This window comes from Mustela erminea, chromosome 6 (genome assembly GCF_009829155.1).
Source record: "Mustela erminea isolate mMusErm1 chromosome 6, mMusErm1.Pri, whole genome shotgun sequence".
Classification (NCBI taxonomy): domain Eukaryota; kingdom Metazoa; phylum Chordata; class Mammalia; order Carnivora; family Mustelidae; genus Mustela; species Mustela erminea.
In genome coordinates, this window is record NC_045619.1 from 12,105,966 (window position 1) to 12,127,791 (window position 21,826).

The following is a 21,826-nucleotide window of genomic DNA, read 5'->3' on the forward strand; positions in this document are numbered from 1 at the left end:
TGTGCCCCCCCGCACCCCCATCCCCCCACAGATGCAAGCAGGCATGTGTGTCAGCGTGTGTGGTCATCAGCCGTTTAGCCAAGCCAGCAGTGGGGATACGAGCCATCTATCATTGCCACAGTACTCTTGTCTGACCCTCGGATGCCGCCGACCTCAGGCACGCAGGGACGAGCTGAAGGTTCATAAGACACCAGAGACAAAGCTCACCCAGACCTCAGCTCCCTGTGCTGGACCCCGGAGCGCTGCTGCGCTGTTGCTGGGACCAGCAAGGACGAACCGAGGTGCTGGCATGAGCGTGGACCCGAGGAGGCAGCAGGGCTAGCAACATAAAGCTACCCAGGGCCATTCAGAGAAGGCCAAAGTCACCAGCAGCAGGTCCCCTCTGTGTGCTGAGGCAGGCTAGGATGGACGGGGTGCTCATGCCTGAGGGGGTGCAGGGAGCCGAACAGGCGGCGCCACAGTGTGGTGCATGAACTCGGGCTCCCTCCCGGCTTTCAGAGCAGCAGGGGCAGGGCTGGCAGGGCTCTGCCCCTTGGCATGGGGGTTACCTGCCCAAGGACTAGCCTATGTCCAGGAGCCACTTAACACCTTGTTGAAACCAGAGCCTTCCCATTGCCTGGGCTCATGCACAGCTCAGATATGCAGAAGGCAGGAGGCAAGCTCAAGTCTGGACCAGCTGAGCCCGGGAGGCACGGACGGCAAGGGCCCAGGCAGCCTCCAGCTCCCCGACGCCATCAGACCAGGCTGACGGCTCTATGCCCAGGACGGTGGCATGGCCCCTCCCTCCTTGTCCCCAGAAGAGGTGGTTTGGGTTGAGGAGCTCAGACGAAGGTGTGGCTGCCACCCGCCTCCAGGCTCGGCTCCTCTGTAAGCTCTGAAGCCTGGCCCAGGCAAGGAGACCCCCGTCCCCCCGCCCTGCTGGGGGAATGGACAGGCCTAGAGGTGTCCCCGGAGTTCCCTGTCCCATGTCCACCTGGAGGGCTGGCAGGGCCCCTCTCCTGCGTGCTCAGCTCCAGGCCACCCCTCACGTCATAGGTGCTGTCTGCTTGTCACTGATGGGAGCCGTGGCTGCTCAGAGACGGACCCGGGCCACACTCCAGGTGTCCCCGGACCCAGGCATCCTGACTTCTGTTCTTTGCCGCAGGCTGATCTTCCAGGCTGGCCACTTGCTCCCACCTCACAGCAGCCCCCGTCCCTTCCGCCACTGAGGTCTGGGCCATGACGTTCTAGCATGCCTTAAAAGCAGGGACTCTCGGGGAGCCTGGTGTGTAGATTCCAGACTGGAAAAGGAGGTTCTCCAAGAACGGACACCCTACGCCCAGCCTGTGGCTCAGCTCCCCAGGCTGTGTGCTAAGTCACCCCAACTGGGCCTCAGTGCTGCCATCTGAAAAATGGGGACAATGCACTGACACACAAGGAAATGCCCAGCATGTGAGCAACGACTGCATCTATGCCATGTTCTCTGGGCGGAGGCAGCTCACGTGACCCTCTGAATCAGATATGGCTTCTGTAAGAGGAGATGCTAACTTCCGCCAGCGTCTTGGGACAACGCCGTGTGCTTGGCGCCTGGGCCTCGGACAGGACGCCCACACTGTCTACACCCACTCCCGTGAGCTTCCTGCTGCTGGGCAGGAGCTAGCCCGAGGGGGGACGGCAGGGCGGAGGTGCCCTTCGGGTGGAGGGATGCCAGAGAGCAGTGCTGCACCTGCCCGTCCCTGCTGAGGGTGGCCCTGGGTGCCCAGTGGTAGCACTGGGGCCTGCTGCTCCTCCCACACCATCTGTAGGTGCCTGTCTTCTGGACGGCCCCCAGCCCAGCCAAAACACTCCCCGTAAGCCACTTCCCTGCTGGAGACCAAACAGCATTGTTAGGCAGGGTGCTTTCCTACCTTTAATTGGGGATACAAAAGGCACCTCTCCCAGTACAAGAAGATAGATCCACAGGTGGGCGGGCCCCGGGCCCGGTGGAGCCCCACCCGGGAGGAACAGCGGAAGGACGGAGGAAAAAAAGGCAGTAGAGTCGTGGGGGTCACGGGTGCTCCAGGCAGCCCTGGAAGCCTCCCCTTTGCGGCCTGAGGAGCTGTCTCACCCCTACCACGTGCAGCTTCGTACCTGGCCGGCGCGGCTCGGCACCCCCTCAGCAGCTGGCCAGAGCTCCATAAGGTAGGTGCCCGGAAATGGCCCAGGGGCTGTGACAGAAGCTTCTGCTGTCTCTAGCCCCAGCCAAGGCCTCAAATGGCAGTGTGGGCGCCTGTGGGGATGGGTTCGGGGTGGGGGGGATCACCCAGGGCAAGGAGTCACAGCAGGGCGACTGAACTGCTGGCTGTCACAGGGCCCCCGATTCTCAGCCAAGTAGTGGTCGGTCTGGGAAGGGAAGGAGGCAGAAAACGGCCGAGATCCCGGCGTGGGACTGACCTGTTGCCCTGATTCATCCAGCTGCCTCTCCACAGCCCAGGTAGCGAGGCCCAGCCACAGCTGAGTCAGCCCGGCCTCGGGGAGAGTAGAGGGGTAACAAGCCAGCCTCAGAGCAGCCTTAACACCGAAGGAAGGAAAGAAGCCCCAGCCGAGGGGTGTGGGGGCAGCAGGGGCTCGAGGTGCAGGCACCAGGCCCCACGCTCATAAGGCAAACAGCGTGTCCTCGTCTTTCTTCTCCTGGGTCTTCTTTCGGGGGGCAGTGCCACGAGGGAGCCCCGGGGGCCCCTCGGCCGAGGGGCTGGAGAGGTTGGGCAACCGATCAGCTGCTTTGGCCCGTTCTTCCAGGAACTTGTCAAATTCTAGAGGAACAAGAGAGGGGCTGGGGGTGGGTACTGCAGGGTAGGGGTAGGGGACGGGAGAAGGGGCAGGGCGGGGGCGGGGCCTACTACCTTCGCTGGTGACGCCCTTGGGCTCCTCTGCATCATTCCCCTGAGGAAGCAGAAGGAGGCGGAGGTTAGCCACAGTGGTCCTGGTGGGGCTGGGCAGGCACAGGCTGCTGAACCCGAGTGGGCCAGACTCAGGCTCCCGCTGGGCCCAGGACCGGAACCTCAGTCCCACCCCCTCCTGAGCTGCCGTGGAATGTTGCACGGAGTGCTGAGCCCAGGGTGCAGGGTCCCAGAGGTCCTAGATAAGCAGCGGGTACTTTCCTTCCGGTGTGTAGAGAGTGGACAGACCTGCCCTTGTGGTGGGAAGCGACCCAGAGACGGAGACCACACAGGCTAAAGCTGGGGGTAGGGGTGCCTTCTGCCACCGACTGACAGGGACCCTTGCCTGACCTCAGGCAGAAACACGGTCTTAGCCGCTGGCAGAAGGCAGCCTCTGGGCCTGGGAGTGCTCAGGCCCTCAGTCTCTGGTGCCCAAAGGTGGGGTGGCAGAGGTGGGGGAAGGAGCTCTGGATAGGAGAGCCAAGGCTGGCTGCCCCTTCCGATCTCTGGGCGCTGTAGGGCTCTGCCGACAGCCTGGGCCCCCGCTATTTCCTGGGCTCAGCACCCCTCATGGCTGCTCCTCAGTCCCCACATCTGGAAGGCGGAGCAGCTGGTGGTTTCTCTCAGACAGGTGCTAGGGGCTCCCCGGGCTGGGGCAGGTGCAGGGCTTAGTGTGGTCACGGTCACCCATGGCCCGTCCTGCCTGCCCTCCAGCTGACTGAGGTTCCCAGGGACCCACTGTGGCGACAAGCTCATGAGAGGGTCCGCTCCAGCAGCCGCGAGGTGCCGGGCCCAAGCCCTCCTCTAAAGGGAGAGCCCACGAGAGGGTGGTGGGAGGCGTGCCACACTGGTGCTCCCTCCTCACCAGCTGCTCACCCTGCACCCGTGACAGTCACCTCCCCACAAGAAAAAAAAGGGAGCACGCTGTCAGGTGTGCGAGGAAGGCGCCTGACCTTTGTTTCTGGGCTGGACGGGCCCCTGCTTACCACGTCAGTGGACAGCCACTGCTCGATGTCCTCCATGAGGCAGGCCTGGGTGACAGGGATCTGGAAGGAAGGGGACAGGGTAAGGCAGTGAGGAGCAGAGCCCTCGGTGCCACGATGGAAGGCCCTGGCAGTTTGGGCCCCCCTGGCTGGCCGGCCTAGAGCGGTCACCCCCACCCTCAGGCCTCCTTACGAGATGGGCCACACATGGCCCACACCCTTCTGGGGAGGCCTAGAGCCTCGTCTCCCCTCCAACGTGGCTCCTGCCCAGCTGCCTGGGACCCACAGTTCTGCCCGCGGTGCCGGGCTGCAGGCAAGGGGGACACAGGGACACTAAGCTAGGTGGGGAGCGGGGGCTTTGAACAGCCGGCACCCGGGCGTGAGCAGGGAACAGATCACCCTGTGGCCACATGCCAAGGGTGCTGTGGAGGTGCCGGGCTGGAGGGTGGGCTGCCGTCAGAGCAGGGCCTTAGCTGTTCAGGAGCATCTGACGGAAGGGTATTTGAAGCCCGGGGAGGGGCCGGCCGTCAGGGCTGGGGTAGGGAATGTTTGCGGGCCAGGGGCAGCCAGCCTCCGGCTCCCAGGCCCTCTGTGCAGACTCAGAGCTCATGCTGGCCGGGGTGTGGAAGTGCCAAAGCACAGTGGGGTGCTGAGGCGGCTAGGCTGGTGCACTCAGGCGCTCACAGGCTACCTACAGGACCGGTGGCTCTGTGCCGCAAACACATGGGTTTTGCCACAAAGGCTCCTGCACGGGGGCTGCGGCTTCCTTCTACGGTGTGATGACCCCGGTGGGTGGTCTGGGGACAGAGTCCGAGACTGCAGTCTGGCTCGGCTCTTACTATGGGGCGGCTTGGCCGGGTTACTTCCCTGACCTGGCCTCCCCCCTCAGTAGAGAAGGCGACGCGGTACCTACCGTCCGGACTGCTGTGGGGACGGAGAGGAGGACTCTGGCACAGACAAGGTGCTCGAGAAGCGCTAGTTACGATTTAGCTACTTTAGGCGAAGACAGGGAGTGACAGTCTTTCTCCAGCCAAGCCAGTTCTGTCCCCAAGCTCTGTCCCCAGCACCCGAGGACCCCAGGGGCAGCAGGAGAGCCCAGCGCAGAGCAGGAGCCCACTTCCCAGCGGCGGCATTGGCACGTGCTCTGGGCTGCCCACACCAGCTCCCTCGCCCACTCAGCCCTCTGCGGGCACACGGCCCACAACCAGCAAGCCCCCGTCACCTCCCCGGTGCCAGATGGGCCACCTGGGCCTGGCTTCCGAGTCAGGAGCCGGAAGTGGGCACCGAGGGGCCGTGGAAGCAGGAGCAGAGGGGGCGGGACCGTGCTGATGCTGGGTGGGGGACACCCACAGCTCCCCTTGTTCTTCTCTGTGTCTAACGGCGCCACCCCCTCCGACAGCACCACTAGGTGGGACCCCTGCCAGTGGCAGCCTCCGCGCTCTGTGTCGCCGGCCTGGCCTCTCCTCACCATGCCTTGTCTCACCATCCAATCACTGAGGCTCTTCTCACCGCTGCCTCCCATCTGGGTGAGAGAAGGTCAGGCTGAGTGTGGAGAGAAGGCGGGCCGGGCCCCGGAGTGCGGGCAGCCCTCTCCAGCGTGGAGGCCTCTCTCAGGTCGGCAGGCCGCTGACTGCCTTTGGAGGCTGTGTGTGTGTGTACGGGTGTGCGCACGCACACGTGTATGCACCCTTGTGCAGGTACTGGTGCCGTGGCGCCGGGTGGGAGAGGGGACGGGAAGCAGCAGAGGGTGTCTCACCGTGGGGTGAACCACAGCGGCCCTGGGACCCCAGAGTCTTGAATATGCTGGACAAAGCTCCTTCCTTTCCAGAATGATCCTGGAGGGGGGGCGAGCAAGCCCAGAATGGCGGAGTGGGCACTGTCAGCCAGTCTGCTGGCTGGGCAGAGATGCCGATGGGTGCGCCAGATCAGAATGCTGGCTTACCTAGTGCCCTTGTGTTTATTGATGGGCCAACAGGACTCCTGAGGACCCCAGAGGGGACTGGCAGCAGAGAGAGGCTGGAGTCCCGCCTCTCGGAGCCGGGACGGACCAGCCCAGTACCCATGGTGGTGGGGCTGGTGAAGCCCAGCAGCAAACCCTGGCTGCCCCCCGCCCCCCCCCTCCCAGCTGGCACTGGGCTCCCTTCTGTGCTCTGCTGCTTGGAGTAATGGCCAGACAGTTCAGTGGGAGAAGGCCCACCCGCACCCAGCCAGACGTACCCGGCTCGGGAGCAGGAGTCTACGGACACTTTCAGCAACATCGCACCCTGATCTGATAGAAGCTGCTCAAATCTCTCGAGCAATAAGAGAGGAATAAGCAATCATTTAGCAGCTTCTGCTCTCCTGCAAGTAGAGGTGGGTGTAGGTTTCCTCCTTGTGGCTAGCCGCGGGCGGCACAGGAGCCAGGAGATCCGGGCTCCAGTCCTCGTCATGCCCCTGACACGTGTGCCTCTGGGCGAGTGACACCTGTCTCTGGGCAGCAGCTCCTTCCGCTGCAAAAGGAAGGAACTGGCTATGGAGCTCGCCTCTGTGCGTGAGAGGCCAGGTGGCCCGAGAGGGAAGAGCTTCCTGCAGGCCTCCCGAGTGTTTGGATGCATCTGGATGCCGGGAGCCAGATCTGCTGGAGTGCTCACCTCTGTTCCTTGGGACTCTGCAGGCCATCTGGGGCCCTGACTACCAGCACCGGCTATGGAGCCAGAAAGACCAACGGCTGTGAGATCTCGCCCTGCTAAGCCTTGGTTTTCTCATCTGTAGGTGGAGGTAACCACCCAGCAGTGCTGGCAAGACCAAACACCTATGCGTCAGGTGCCACGCTAGGAATGTTACACCTGCTGCCTCCCTTGGCTGTTTCTGGATATCCGTTTCCTCATCTGTCAAAGGGGATAACAATATGCCCTACAGGTCTGGGTGAGGACTCAGAAAGGGGGACCCAGAGGCTCTGGCACAGGGCACAGATCCGACAGACGACTGCTCACACAGGAAAATCACGGGAGGCTCTGAGACATGGGTGTGAATGCGCTCTGCTTGGCGCCTGGCCGCACAGTGGGCACGGGAGGCATGTGACGCTCTAGCTGCTCCCGCCTTCACAGCATGCCGCGCCTCGCTCTGCTGTGACCTGGGAAGGCCCCCTGGGATGTTGGGGACGCCTCTGGGGAGTCTCTGCGACACCCCATCCACTGGCATACGGGGCAGCTTCTGCCTCCTAGCTGCTCTCCCAGCTTCCACGCTGGATCCTTCTAAAATGGACAGATACATCTTCCCCTCTGCTCAAGACTGACCATGGCCTCCACCTCACACAGTGCTTCTGGCTGCCCGAGGCCCTCCCGTTCCCGCTGCCCCTCCGGCTCGGTCTGCCGGCTCCCAGTCCCACCCTGGACTCAGAGGCCTGTGCCATCCCGGGCCCTCTCCTCCGCCAACCCTTCGCTGCCCCTGCCCCTCGGGCCCCTGGGCCCTGCCATTTCTAGCTGCCTCCCAAGGAGCTACTCTGTCCGCTAATTGGAAGAGGAACTCTTGCCACCCCAAAGGCATCCAGAGACAAATTCAAAGGGACGAGAACTGGCCTTTGAGTTCCTGCCTAGTGGGCGGGGTCACCCAGAGCGCCCTCCGACCCTGGCACGCGGCTGTAGCTCTGTGCATGGCCAAGCCCTGTGCTGGAACGAAAATGGTGCCCCTGGGTGCCCCCCCACCCGCAGTTTTAGGTTCTGTTCTCTCTAGAGAGGCGGCGAGGCAGGATGCTGACAGAGCTACGATGCTGTCAAGCACCTTACACGCTCCCGGTCACACATCTCCCGCCGTGCAGGTTAGCTGCGTGCCTTGGGACGCACAGCCGGGAAGCCGTGGCACTGGCATGGGAACCCAGGCTGGGGGAGTCCAGCTCCCCGGCTCAGACTCACGTCTGTCCGAGTCCTTGCTCTAAGCCTTCCCTGCTGGGTGAACTTGGGCAGATGACTTGACCTCTCGGGAGTGCTGCCTCAGCTGAGCCGGGAATTACCACCTGAGTGGCAAACAGCCCAGCACACGGCGGGGACTGGTGGGCACTGGTCTTCCTTCCGGACAAGGTAGCAACAGGACACTCTGCTTACCGCTCCAGTGTTCTGCTGCCGGGCATCCAGGGCTCCGGCCAGGCCATCTGTTGCTTGGGGGGCTTCGTATTTCACCCTGAAACACAGAGGTCACCATCGCCATGAGTGTGGCCCTTGCTGCATCAGGCATGATGGGATGCAGGGGTGGGTGGGGTGAGCTGGACTCACATCCTGGCTGGACCTGGGTCACGGCCGAGTAGAGAGCGGCTCAGACCCCAGGGAGGGCTCGGACTCTGCAGGCCCGCCTAGGCAGGGTAGACCTCGGCTCAGATAGAAATAGTGCCTGTGCCCCCATGCCCATGGAGAATTCCTACCTCCAGACCCTTCTTGGAGCAGCTTCTACTTTGCAGTGTAATAAATTGTGGTTCTGTATAAGGCAGTCTTGGATGGGGAGTTCCCTTCTGCTGCTGAAACAGCTGTGTAGACGGCTGGGTGGGGCGACAGCCCTCATGGCTTCCTGGACTGGCCCTGCCTGGGGGACGCCAGCCAGCCGAGTGGGCACAGAAGGCACCCAGCAGCTGTCTGCTGTGTCTGTCTCAGGCGGAGCCAGAGGGGGACTCAGCCCCGACTCTGGGGAAGAGCGGTTCTCCCTCTGAAGCATCCGCCAAAGGATGGGAGACCTCGGCACCGGCCTGGTCCGATTTGGAGAAAAAGAAGCGCCCAGCACAATCATTGTCACAGGGGGAAAGCCCTGCATTTAGGGGTGGGCCAGGCTGAGGCTTCAGGAACCGGGACCCCATCGAATGAAACCCTTGCAATGCCAAATGGCCTTCCTGGGACCAGGGGGTGACAGGCACGCCACAGGGCCTCTTGAATAAGACCCTCCAGTTCCCAGGCAGCCATTTGACGGCACTGCCAACCACTCCCTCCAGCAGGATCAGACGTTAGCCAGGAGAGTGCCATCGTTAGCCAGCACGTCCCCCGGTGACGTGGCTCCCGTCCCCCGGGGGGCTGGGGGTGATCTGCAGGGCTGAGCGGGAGCCGACCAGAAAGTCGGGGTGGAGGGTGGTGCGCTCAGGCCCTTCTTGGGCTAAACCTGGGCAGTGAGAGCTGGTGAGGAGGAAGTGATGGCTGAGACCGGGTTGTGTGTCCAAGTAGCCCTGTCTCTTTCCCTCTAAGACACAGCTGGTGCCACACTGTGGAAAAAGCCAGAATGAGGCAGGTCCAGCCCTAGGAACATACAGAAACCGATACTTTTCTTCACTCAAAAGAACTAGATGTTCTTTCCTAATTATGTCCTCTGTGTTTCTGTGTCTCTCCAACCTACCTGGCCCTGCTGATGAAGCCTGGCTATCCCTGGGGCCAGGCACAGGTTAGAGGGAAGGAGGAGCTAGGGGACGCCTGCGTGGCTCAGCTGGTTAAGCGTCTGCCTTCAGCTCAGGTCATGATCTCAGGGTCCTGCTTTGGGCCCCCTGCTCAGCCAGGAGCCTGCTTCTCACTCTGCCCTCCCCCTGTTTGTGTTCTGTCAAGTAAATAAATAGAATCCTAAAAATAAAAAAAAAAAAGAAAAAAAGGCAAGAGGAGCCAGGGAGGCAGAGGTGTGGGCCAGGCACCAGGTGGGCAGAAAAAGTCTTAGAGGATTCAAGAGCCCCGGACGACAGGGCGAGAAGTGGAGTCCAGAGGCGAGTCAGGGCTAGAAGATCCAGCGGGGGCCGAAGGAAGGGTCTCCCAAGCAAAACGAAAGAAAGAGGAACCCGATGCTAGTGCACTCTCCTCCCCGTGTGCTGCCTTCTGCTGTGATGGAAACCAGTCCCCAGACCATGACCGAGAAGGTACTGGATATGCCCTCCCCACAGCATTTCATGCTCTCCCCACCTCAGAGCCTTCGCACACACTGTTCCTATAGCCTGAAACGGCCTTCCAGCCTCTCATCCCTGAGGTCCAGCCCTGAGCACCCTCCGTAGAGCCACCAGCCACCACGCGTGTGTCCATAGCCCCTGGCACACCCCTACAGGATAGTGGTCAGCACCGCATGGCAGTGCTCTGTGCACCTTACTCCCTGCGAGACGGTGGGCTCTGGGCAGCAGGCGCCGGCCGGGTGTGCTTTCCTCTGCCCCCCACGGCTCTGCTCCCTAGGAGCAATGGTGCAACAGCAAGCCTCAGCCAGGCCAAGTGCCAGGGGCTCTCCGGCACGGCCCGTGTGCTGCCCATTGGGGCCTGGTGGGCGGGGCCACCCTCCTGGGTGCAAGTCCCACTGGACTCATTAGCTTCCACATGCACAGCGGCCTCGCTGTGCCCCAAGCTCCATGGCAACCATGAGCTGCTAGTCCCTGAGCACCGGAGACTGGGTGTGCAGACCGTCTAGACTAAAGATGCGACTCAGAGCTTGGGCCGCCTCCAGTCAGCGGGCCGGGCTGAGCCACCCCATGGAGCCCGGCTGGCTGCAGCCTATCAGATCGGACATGGACGGGGTGTGGGTTGGGCATCCCTGGGCCCTGGGAGGCTCACTGACAGTTCCCAAAGACAGGGCACAGTGGGGAGGCCAGAGGCCATTCAAATGACTGGGATGACCACTGGGGAGCCAGGGGCAACTGCTAAGGGGATCCCTTAATCCAGAACTTTTCTTGGTTGTAAATCCTGGCTGTAAATCCACAGCTCAGTCCTGGGTCCTGAGCCAAGGACTGAGAACACCCAAAAACGGCTTCCCCTGACGAGACTGTATGGGGCCAGGCTGGTGCAGTGGAGGCAAAGGGGCTGGCCTTGGCTGCTGAAAGCACCTCCCTGCAAACACTGTCGCCAGGAAAGGACAGAACTCCAGCTCTGGTGCAGAGGGGTCTGACCCAAGTGGAGCAACAGGGACCCTGGGGCAAGGTCAAGAGTAGCTAGGGATCATGAGAAAGGAGAAGACAAGGCCCCGAGGTTTTACTGGGGATCCTCCCTGCTTGCTCTGGAGGGCCTGGGGTGTGGCCTACAGTGTAGTGGGGAGGGGGGTTGGGCTGGAGATGGTTTGGGAACCAGAGACCCTGGGTTCACAGGAGGTTGTCGCATATCAACAGGCTGACTTGGGGCAAATGACCCAGCCCCTTAGTGCTTTGGCTTTTTCCTCTGATCAGATTAGGTAAGATTCTGGCACACAGCTCTTCATCAAACCACAGGGGCCCTTCCCCCACCCAGGCCTGCCTGTGGGGCATGAAGTCGGGCACTAGGCTGTCTGGGCCCACGAGGGACTGATCTAGGGGAGAGGAACTCTGCCATCCTGAGGGTGTATAGGCAGGGGGCTGTGTGCCCTTCCACGTGGCATGCCAAACAACAGGGTTCAGGGGCCCAGAGAGGGGGCAGCCCAAACTGCGGGGCACAGGGTAGGGCTGGGCCACTCACTCTTTCCGTTGGTCAGCCAGAGAGCTTCCCCGGGTCAGCGCAAACATGTCGAACTCGCCTTCCAGTTGGCCAGAGGCTTCCAGAGACTGCAGGCCGGCCCTCACGCTGCTAGAGCCCAGGTCTGCAGGGACAGAAAGGCACATGAAGGGCCTGCCACCTGTTCCCGCGCACTGAGCAGTGGCCGAGCTGCCAGGCCCAGGGAGGACTCTGGAGAAGCAGCGGGGGTCGGGAGGTGGGAGGGCAGTGGGGACAGTGCGGGAGGAGGAGGAGGCAGGCCAGCTGTTGGCTCAAGGACTGTGGGCACGTGACTTCCTCTCCCGCAGGTGGAGACACAGGCCCCCGTCCAGGGCGGCTGTGCCGAGAGCAGGCAAATGCTGCCCGGCGCGTCTGGTGTAGGACGTGGCTGAGCGGGGGGCGAGCGATCAGACGTGGGGCCGAGTTCTCGCCCAGCCTAGCAGCAGTGGTTCAGAGGGGGCTCCTGATCCCTTCCTCGGGCCTGGCACAAGCAGGCAGCCAGCAGCAGGGAGACTAATCGCAGCTGGTGTCTCGGGGGCGGGCACCCTGGGCCTGGCACTGGTCTGGGCCCCCTTCATGCATGTGCTTATGACCCAGTCCTCACGGCGACCTGCGAGGAGGGGCCCACTCCTGCCCGTGACACAGGAGCGAAGGGGGGTGGGACGTTCAGGCAACTAGCCTAAGCTCGCCCGGACGGCTCCAGTCACAGAGAATTCAGGTGTTGAGGGGTGACCGTGGAGCACTGGATTTCTGAAGTCCGTGGGCGATTAGGAACTGGGGGCTGTGAGAGCCCCACGTGATCGTTCCTCGGTACCCAACCTCGCAGTGGGGTTCAGCTCAGCAAGGTGAGGTCTGGGCTGACGTTCTGCTGCTGGCACTCCAGCTCCAACAGTCTAACAGGAAGACACCCCCAAACTACAGGGGTGCCCCCAGCACCATAACGTGCCCTCAGCCTGCACCCCCACATGGCACTTACTCATTCCCGCGAGCTGGGATGAGAGGCTGCTGGTGGCCGCCTGGTCAGGGCCCATGTCGATCAGGTCAGCCGCCGCCTCGGCCTCTTGCGGGGCCTGGGGAGAAGGGGATGTGCCATGAGGGCCCCAGCAGCTACGACTGGGACTCCGGGAGTCAGCCCCACTCTGCCTCAAGCCAGGCTGCAGCCCCTGGGAGGTTGGGAAGACCCTAGGGCATCAGCAGAGCCTTAGCTACCTTAAAGGAACAGTGACACAAAAAGGGAGAAGGGGACTTCTCTCGGGGCCTGGCTAAGAAGGCACAGCCCATGCAGGATGTCTGGGGACGGAGGTGAGCACAGCCCTCCTCCTCCTTCCCATGAACACGGGTGTGATCCGGTCCCAGAAAAGCGCCTTTACCTTGCTGGTCTGGCCTGTTCGGAACCGTTCAAACCTACAAAGACAGAAACAAGCCGGGTCAGGGAGACGGGCCCCTTGGCACAGCCCAGGCAGAGCTCTTCACGCTGCCGGCCTCCAAAGCCATGGCAGTGAGCCACGATTAGGGCGACAGATCTAATTTATGCCTGCTGTCCCTGGGGAACTGTTAACAGTGCCCCTTGTTCACTTGCCAGGCTGCCCCAACTTGAATGATCAATTATCTGGCCACTTGTCATGACCAGCAGTAAAAGAACGGATAGGAATAGGCTAGAACAGAGCGGAAAACGGGGACGCACAGCATGAGGCAAAGCTAAGTGCTGTTTTATCAGTTGTGTTGGGTGATTTGCTTAAACACTTGTGTGCACCTGTCAGTGGCTCTCCGAAGTGCTGTCAGAAGACATGCACCTTGTATGTGGCTTCCTGGAGCCACTGGGACTGGCCTTCGACTAGCCCCTGGGCTGCTGAGGAGCTGGAGAAGGCTGTGGTCGGCTAAGGCCTGGCCACGTCACTTCCTGAGTCACTTCTGAACCTCAGCCTCCTTGTCGATTACCAGGGGGTGACAGCGGGACCTGCCTCCAGATGGGAGGACCCACAAAGACCCTGACTGTGAGTAGGACAGTGAACTAGGAGGCAGCAGGCATGTGTCAGGCCTGTGGCTGTCAGGGGTCCTACTCATCCCCAGATTGGGCCCTACACCCCAAAATGGCAGAAAGTGACTCTTCTACTCCACTAGGCCAGGAGGCAGGAAGGGCCAGGCAGATGTGGCCCAGAGCAGCCAGCCCCCCTTCCCCTACTCCCATCTGACTCAGAATCACTCGGGTCTGCTACTGCAGAAAAAAGGGAAAAAAACAAAGGCTGGAGAAGGCTGGATCACTGTCTTGACCAGACAGACACCCCTGTTTGCTAAGTGCTTACAGGTATCACTGTGCGGACTCTCAGTCACCCCACGGGGCAGATACAGACAGCCTGGCACCCCTTCTCCCTTCTTTGGTAAGAGCACCCGAGTGCCCTCTGGGGATGTTCTTCTCCCATTTCCTGGGGTCTGGGTGCAACTGCCCGCGAGGGGCCCTCTTTCCTTCACCAACTGTCAGGTACAACAAAGTGAAGCAAATCCATTTCTCCTGGAGAGCTGACTCTTGAACAGAATGATAGAAGTGGGCAAGCGTCTGGGGCCCATTTCCTGATGGCCACACCCTGGGGACATGGTCCGGGAGTTTCTGCCCCGAGACCTCCAAGCCACCCTGGATCTCTCTTTCCTGCTCTGAGGGCAGGACTCGCTGTCTGACTCTTCTCCGGATTCTGCAAGCTCTCCTGTCCATAAAGGATATTGCCCTCCTAAACTCTCTTCCTGCTTAAGTATGTGTGTGTGGTGTGCGAAGAGTCCAAGAGCCACAGTTAAGTCACCGGCCCATAGCCCCAGAGCCAGGCAGCGGCTGAGCGAGCTGGGACAGAGCAGCCCCCATGCAAGGACGTGGTGGCAGGGCACGCTGTGGTGAGGAGAGGACAGGTGGCCAGCAGGCTGCGTGACTCTCAGGCCCACCAGGGAAGAGGGGAGGTCAGACCCGTGGAAGGGAAGCCAGGGGAAGGAGTGGGCTGGGGCAGCTAGTCAGAGGCAGGGGAGGTGGTGGGCTACCGTTCGTGGCGCAGGAACACGTTGTTGAGGTTGTCGTTGACGATGAGCAGCTCCTCGGTGAGCTGCTCGTTAGCGATTCGGGGGATGAGCTCCAGGACCCGCTGCTGCATGGCTCGGCATGTCCGGTTGAGCTCCTGCGGAGGGAGGAGGAAGGATGGCCACGGCCCCCGGGCCCAGAGGGAGGCAGTCACTGGGGGCCAGGCTCCAGCCTCTGTGCCATCTCAGATGACGGAGGGGCTTCCAAACCGGACTCCAAGCTCCGCAGAATGGACAGCCGTCGGGGTTCCACAGACACCCTCTGGATCCTACCTTCAAGGTCCTATGCCAACACTGAGCGCATGGGAGACAAGCCACTCAAGAGACCATGCAGCTGGTTCATCTTGGCTGCGTGCAGGCCTTCCCATGCTGCCTTTGCTCAGGTGAAAGCCAACAGCGCCAGTGGTCTGCGGAACACGCCGCAACGTCTCCGGGTGACTGGGATCTTTTCGTAACCCAAACATAAAAAAACCTGAACCAGGCCTCTCCAGCTGTTAACTGCAAACCCTGATTTGGTATTTTCCTTCATTTTTAAAAAAGATTTTATTTATTGGAGACAGAGCTAGAGAGAGCGAGAACATGCAAGTACGAGCGTGCCGGTGCCAGAGCACGAGCTACGGGGAGGGGCCGAGGGAAGAGGGAGAAGCAGGTTCCCCGAGAAGCTTGGAGCCCTAAGTGGGGCTCGATCGCAGGATCCTGAGATCACAACCCGAGCCGAAGGCAGACGCTTAACTGACTGAGCCAGCCAGGTGCCCCTTCCCTAATTTCTTTTAAAATACTTTTTACTTTGGAATAGTTTTAGATTTGTAGGAAAGTTGCCAAGACGGTAGAGTTCTGGTAAACCCTTCACTCAGCTTCTCCTCCGTGTGGCATCTGTCAAGACGAAGACGTTAACGCAGACCCAAGCTACGAACTAAACTCCAGAGTTTCTTCAGGCTCGCTGTTCTCCCGCTAATGTCCTTCTGCTCCAGGATCTCACACTGCACTTAGTTGCCATGTCACTGACTGACTTTTAGTCAGTAAATTATATATTTAAACTCCTTTGGGAAAGAGAAAAATACTAAAAGCCAGAGCAGTGTAAGTTTTTCATTTGTAAGACGGACTCTTTCTTCAGGTACCAGTCACTAGGCGGGCAGGTGTCTGAGTCACGGTCTCCAGGGGCAAACAGTCGTGACTTTTCTCCGGCGGGCACCGTGAACACCAGACACTGCCCCACACTGACTCTGGTTCTCTTCTGGACCCTGCTACCCATCCCCTCCTAGAATTTCCTCATCTGCCTTTATCATGGCGCAGGGCGGGCCCAGGTGACTTTCAACACCCTATGGGTCTCGCTTCTCTTCCTCCTGCCACTTAGCACGCTTGTGGCTTTGTTCCTACTTCCTACACCAACACCCCCCCCCCCCCCCCCCCCGCCCGAAGAGCGGATGAGCAGCAGCTGGAGCCAGGCTCCTAGATTCAAATTCCAGCTCTGCTGCTTACCAGCCACGTGACTCTGGGCACATTACATGCTCTCTCTTCGCCTCAGTCTGCTGATCTAGAAAATGGGGTAACGACAGTACCTGCCTCTTGTGGGGTGTGGGGATGTACAGCAAGTGTCCACATCAGAGCCCAGCATACCCAAGGGCTCACTACTTGTGCGCTGTCACCATGAAAACCAAATCACTCCCACCTGGTGACTCCAGGGCCTTGGGGTCCCAAACCTTTCTTGGTACCTCTAGGAACTGACCTCCACAGGTAGGGTAGGGCCTTTGGTGGTCCCCAGCTGGGGATGGGGCTGTGGGAATATCGTGGGACACATGGAGTGAAAACCCACAGCTCCCACTGGCCCCGGGGCCCGAGACCAGCTGCCTTCTCCTCCCAAAGCCGGAGCTGCTGCCCCGCCGGCCTGCTAAGCTCTGTACTCTAAAAGGGGGAAATGAGAACAATCCTACGGATGAGGAAACTGAGGCAAGAGGAGCTATTCTGTTCAAACCAGAAAATGCTAGAGCCCTGAGTTCCAGTGGGAGGGAGTCCAAAGTCCCTGGTTTCAACCTCTCGCACTGTGACCACGGAGTTCCCATAAGCTGTGAAAACTGCAGTGGAGCTGGGGGAGAAATGCGCGCGGGCGGATTTCCTGGTTTCCCCCAGGAAAACCTGGGGGCGGCCAGCTGCCTGCTCACCTGCAGCAGCTCCAGGTCTGCCGGCTCTGCCTGGGTGGGCACCAGCTCCGTCAGCATCTCCGACATCACCCTCACGTTCCCGCTCACCATCTCGAGCTCGCTGCGCAGCTTGGCGATCTGAAACACACCGGCGGCCCTGGTGAGCTGAGCCAGGGGTCCAGTGCCACCATTGCTATACAGAAGAACCCGGCACCGTGAGCCAGGGCACCTAGAAGAGCCGACCTGCCAGCATACTCCAGGCTCCTTAGCCACAGCCCTGCACTAAAAGGCCTGTGGTGGGCTACCCTCCCCCAACCCCCCAGCCCCAAAGAGGTGCTACCAACCGTTACCATCTCCAAACTGGGAAGCCTGGTTCAGGGAAGGCCCAAAGCAGCGGAGGGAGAGTAAATGCACCACAGAGTAGGGCTGGAGTGTGCCAGCATCTCCTGGGTCCCAGGCAGCAGCTAACAAGGCCCTGGAGGGCAGCTCCCCGTCACGGGGAGAGGGGGGAAGTCAGCAGGCCGTCTTCCCTCCCTGGGGCGATAGGATCTCATTGTCTCCTAGGACGGCAGGAGTTTACTCCCCCATCCTGTCCTGTGAGGACGGGATTCTGTCTTGCTCCTGGCCTGCTTCTCCTGGGCTCTTCCAAGCACGAGTCCCAGTGTCACCACCTCCCCCCCGCCTCCCACCTTGAAGATAATAGGGAGATTTAGCACTGGTTCAAAAGATGGTAGCTGGTGTTCAGTGATCAAAGGGTTCCAAGGTCTTAGCTTGGGGAATTGGTGTAAAGGAAGCAGCAGAGTCCCCACGCAGGGGAGGGGGTGAAGGGTCTTAAGGTGTGGGGCTCTGTGGGGTGCTTGGTTCCCTCACGAGCACTGCGGACTCTGATGTCCAGGAAGCCATCAGTATGGTGGTTCTCAAATTAATCTGGACAGAGAGCCCTTGGCCATGGAGTACTGCGTGGGTCTAGGACTAGGCGGCCTACGTTCCGAGAAATGCACGTGACCTCGCTGATTTCAGGAGTGTCACCATGTAAATTTCCCATGCCTATGAGAGTCGCTGCCATTTACTGACCACGTACTAAGTGCCAAGCATTTCACTTTTATTGCTCATTAAACTACCAGTCTTACGAGGCATATATCATTATCACAGCCTCTACAGGAGAAGAAACAGGGATACAGACACAGGTGGTACACATCCCCCACAGCTCATGGACACCTTCCGAACCCTGCAAAATGTCTGCTGTCTTCGGCCTGTCTAAGGAATGCTCCCGGTATAAATGAGTGGAAAAGCTACTGACCACAGGCCCCGTGCATCCGGGTCAGATGGGACCTAATTACAGTGGAGTCTGGGAGTGACGTCACTGCATGCCTGAAAGCTTTAACACACCCCAGGAGACAAGAGGGGAGCTGGAAATGAACTCCTACTGAGTTTGGTTTTGCAAGAGTCTTCTGGCACTGGATGTAACCAGTCTTAATCCATGCAGATGCTAGACTTCAGGCAAACTGGTTAAAATCATAACCTGGTTACATAAAATCTGGATCACAGGGTGAGTTTACAGTTTGCATATACCTTTAATTATCTGTCCAGTCGGGAAAATTTTTCTACTAATACCTGTAAGTCTGGGAGGTGATTTTATAACTTGCTTTAAGGTATCAAATACAGAAGCCTCTCTTCAGATAGGCTGGGGTGGGGAGGGCTGCTGGCAGGTTTGTTCACAAATCCAAATGGGACTGTACAGGCAATCAGCAGGTGCGCTTTGGAAGGTTAAGTTTCACTTTGTTTCCATCACACACCCGTGTGTCTCTCTCGCCAGTCCCTGTAGCAGCTAGGCTTTTAGACTCAGCTGCAAGGATAGCTCTGAAGTTCTTACCCGCCTCAAAAGTGGGCACCCCACCCACGCACGGCCTCAACCCGCATCCAACAGCCTGGGGGCTAAAATGAGAGCACGCTGGGGTGCCTGGCAGGCTCATTTGGAAGAGCGTGCAACTCTTGATCTCGGGGTTGTTGAGTTCAAGCCCCACGTTGGGTAGTAGAGATTACTTAAACAAACAAATAAAACAAGCCCGCACCCAGCGGACACTGGCCATGGCGTTGGACACCCCTTGTTGGGGTGTGCAGTCTCAGCAGGGGGCCTTGCCCCCCTGTTCCTGGCAGAAGAAACCGAGAGACAGAAGCTAAGTCAGTGGCCACGAGTCTCTGGTGGGTAAGCCTGCAAAGCTCCTCAGAAAGCCTGGGAAAACCTGCTCCATACCCCGGCCCCCGGAATCTCACACTATACCTCAAATCTTCTTCTTGGGGCTTGGTGGGAAATATTGTGGTGGAAAGGGTTTAAAAAATTGTTTTATGTGCACATGGTTTAAAACTGTTTTTAGCCAGAGCCTCTGTTCAGATGGAATCCTACTTAAGCCCATAAAGGAACCCCACAAGGTAAATGGAGATGCTGTGGTTCAAGAGGCTGCCTGCTGGGGACTCCCCACCTCCACCCCTTCCAGGGTGCTGCCTGAAGGGCTCTGCCGACCACAGTTTGGAGAACGGCTGGCCAAAGTGCAGGATGGAGCCTGCTGGGAGTCAGGCACACCCAAGCTTACGTCCCACCACCATCTCCGATGAGCCGTGTGTGGCTCTGGGCAAGTGAGCTTATCTAAGCCTCCTCTATGAAACAGGAATAATGATTATCTGCCCCATGGGACTGCCCTGTGGACAGTAGTTTTCAGCCTGAGAGGGGCCCTCCCTGACCCACGTGGCTCTGATTCAGGCTTGTTTACCTGCTCAGGGGTTGGAGTGATGGGGGTGTCGCTGGGGAGTACGGCTTGGATGGGCAGAGGGGTGGTGTGCTGGGTGGGGTCCCCTCCGTGGCTGGCGTCTGTGGCCACAGAGTTCTGCCCTGATGGTGCCTCTGAGCTGAACACGGTCTAGAAGGTAGAAAAGGGGATCAGTGCGGCCAGTAAGGGAGGAGGGAGCTCCCCCGACTCCCCTTCGCACCGCTCCCACCAGCTGGGTCTCCTCACCCTCTGAGGCGTGTGGATGGGTGACAGCATGTCCAAGTCGGTCATCGGGAACTCCAGACCCTTCCTTCGCAGGTCCTCGTAGACGGCCACCACACCTGTCAAGTCGGGCGAGCTGCGGAACGCGTCAGCCCAGGACTGAGAGGGGACAAGGGGACACGGCCAGTAACCTCTGCTCACCATCTCCCCTGCGGGCCTGCCCACCCGCCTGCAGAGCAGAAATTCCCTCGCTGACTTGCTGGTCCTTGGACTTCGGTGCCCGGACAGCCCCCACGAAGCCAGGCCTCCCCACACTCGGAACCTCCAGTCAGCGGATGACCAAGACACCCCGCAGGACAAGCACACAGAAGCAAGGGGACACAGAGCAGCAATGGCGGGGGCACCTTTCTCCACAGGCAGGGCCCGGAGCTCAGCCCAGTGTGCCTGGCCACACTCACCTGGATGAGGTTGAGAACCTTGTCGTGCACAATGGTGGGCGGGTTGTTCTTGGGCAGGATGGTCCTCACCAGCACGCCCTCCACAAAGTCCTGGCTGGCCACCAGCAGGTGGAAGCGATGCCCGCAGTTCTTGACACAGGTTTCTAAGACCTGGAGGCCGGGAGATGCCCGTGAGCACTCATCCGAGAACCAGGGGGTTGTCCAGGACCCCCACCCTTGCACTCTGCCTCCATCCCAGAGGATAGGCTGAGTCCGGGCGGGGCTCCCTCAAGGGAGACCCTGGAACACGGAGACGAGGGAACAGTGCCCCGATTCGGGGGCTGGGGTGCTGGCTAGTGGCCCCCCGCAGAGTGGCCTCAGTGCTTAGCCTGTCCTGATGCTATTTCCAAGAGGACCACGGCCCAGAGGGAAGGTAGCTCTCCAAGTGGAAACCAAAGCAAACTTTGATGCTATTTCCAAGAGGACCATGGCCCAGAGGGAAGGTAGCTCTCCAAGTGGAAACCAAAGCAAACTTTGTAATCCTACGGTGACCCTGCAGCCCCAGAAAGAGAGGAACCAGGCTTCCCTCCCTGTTCCTGCTCCCTCTCACCGGCAGGAGGGGCCTTGTTCTTCCGGGGAGCTGGATTCCCGGATGTTGTAAGCCCTGCTCTCGTCTCCAGCCCAGCCCAACCCCTCCAACAGCCAGGATGCCCACTCCCACCTGGTTTGTCCTCAGCCACTGGCATTTGCTTTATGTTCATTTTTCAAGGTCCCAAGTGCCAATCAGCAGCACCCGGTGACCTGCCAGACTTTCTGCCTGCCAACGTCTGGCTTCACTAAACTTCTGTGTCACCTGGCAGGTCTGGTGCAAGCTCTCCATGTCTGGTTCTGGAGGGATGTGGGCCTCAGTGCGTCTGCTCCCCGTGCCTACAGGCTGGAGGGAACTTTTCCAAACTGCCCCTCTCGCCACTCCGCATCCGCTGGCACTCTAGACAGTACAGTGCTCTCTCTGCCCATAGACCTTTCCTTCCCAGCCCTTAGGAGAGGAGCCGCAGGGTGGCTGGAGTCCTCCTGGGCCTGGGGGACGTGTGGTTCTACCACAGACGGACAGACGGACGGACGGGACACTCACCGTGAGAGCCAGCATCACCTCGTGGAAGTTCTTATTCCCTACGATTCTCTTCTTCACTGCTCGGAAGGCATCTTTGGGACTGGGCAGAGGGACAAAAGGAAGGATGTATCAAACTCACGGGGCTGCCCACCTAAGATCAGAAGACACTGGGACATGGGGATGGTTTTTATTTATCTGTCTTCCCTGGGTCCTGCTTCCTGTTGAACACAGGGGTTCTAATCACAACAGAAATGGCCCGTCCCACCAAAGTCCTCTGTAGATCATAAATACTTGGCAGAGATTCTGTGTGTCGACCCTGGACACAGCACCTGAATCCCCTGACCGGGAGGTGTGAGGATATGTAAAAAATGCAAAACCCTGGGCTCCCACCCCTGACCCCTGCCTGGACCAAGCTCTCAGGGAGGCCTCCAGGGCCCCCCGTATATACTGAGGTCTAAGAACCAGTCAGCGGCTGGCACAGAGTCCCAGTGCCCCATCCTGGCCACTTCCTCTCTCCACCCGCCCTTCTCCTCGACTAAGCAGCCACACGTGCCGGCACCATGCTGGGCCACGCGCTCCAGGGAGACCCACGCCAACGTGGGAGAGAAGAAGAGCCTGCAGTCCGAGTGGGTGGGTGCTGGGGAGGGGGGCTCAGAGGAGTCCTCTCTGAGGAGGTGGCATCACAGCTGGGTGTGAAGGACGGGATGGAGCCAGCTGCAGGAGGGCGGGGCAGGGAAGTGGTTCAAGCAGAGGGAGGGAGGGACAGAATGGAGGCTCTGTGGGGAGGGAGAAGGAGAGGCTTGG

The 21,826-nt window shown here is 60.0% G+C and overlaps 1 protein-coding gene across 2 annotated transcripts in view; it reads right to left on the minus strand.

The window, feature by feature from the left end:
- Positions 1-2,484: 2,484 nt before the first annotated feature.
- The window catches only part of TOM1 (target of myb1 membrane trafficking protein), a 41,734-nt gene continuing 22,392 nt past the window's right edge, over positions 2,485-21,826 (minus strand). The window contains exons 3-16 of one of the 2 annotated variants that reach the window (XM_032346454.1): positions 21,044-21,122; positions 19,933-20,082; positions 19,499-19,633; positions 19,256-19,402; positions 16,509-16,625; positions 14,314-14,447; positions 12,663-12,696; positions 12,269-12,362; positions 11,278-11,398; positions 7,960-8,035; positions 5,349-5,402; positions 3,884-3,943; positions 2,862-2,901; positions 2,485-2,771 (exon numbers count right to left, since the gene is read on the minus strand). In XM_032346454.1, the coding sequence (XP_032202345.1) occupies positions 2,614-2,771; positions 2,862-2,901; positions 3,884-3,943; positions 5,349-5,402; positions 7,960-8,035; positions 11,278-11,398; positions 12,269-12,362; positions 12,663-12,696; positions 14,314-14,447; positions 16,509-16,625; positions 19,256-19,402; positions 19,499-19,633; positions 19,933-20,082; positions 21,044-21,122 (1,399 nt within the window). In that variant the 3' untranslated portion in view covers positions 2,485-2,613. The remainder of the gene's footprint in view (positions 2,772-2,861; positions 2,902-3,883; positions 3,944-5,348; positions 5,403-7,959; positions 8,036-11,277; positions 11,399-12,268; positions 12,363-12,662; positions 12,697-14,313; positions 14,448-16,508; positions 16,626-19,255; positions 19,403-19,498; positions 19,634-19,932; positions 20,083-21,043; positions 21,123-21,826) is intronic. The other variant, XM_032346455.1, reaches the window with a different exon arrangement.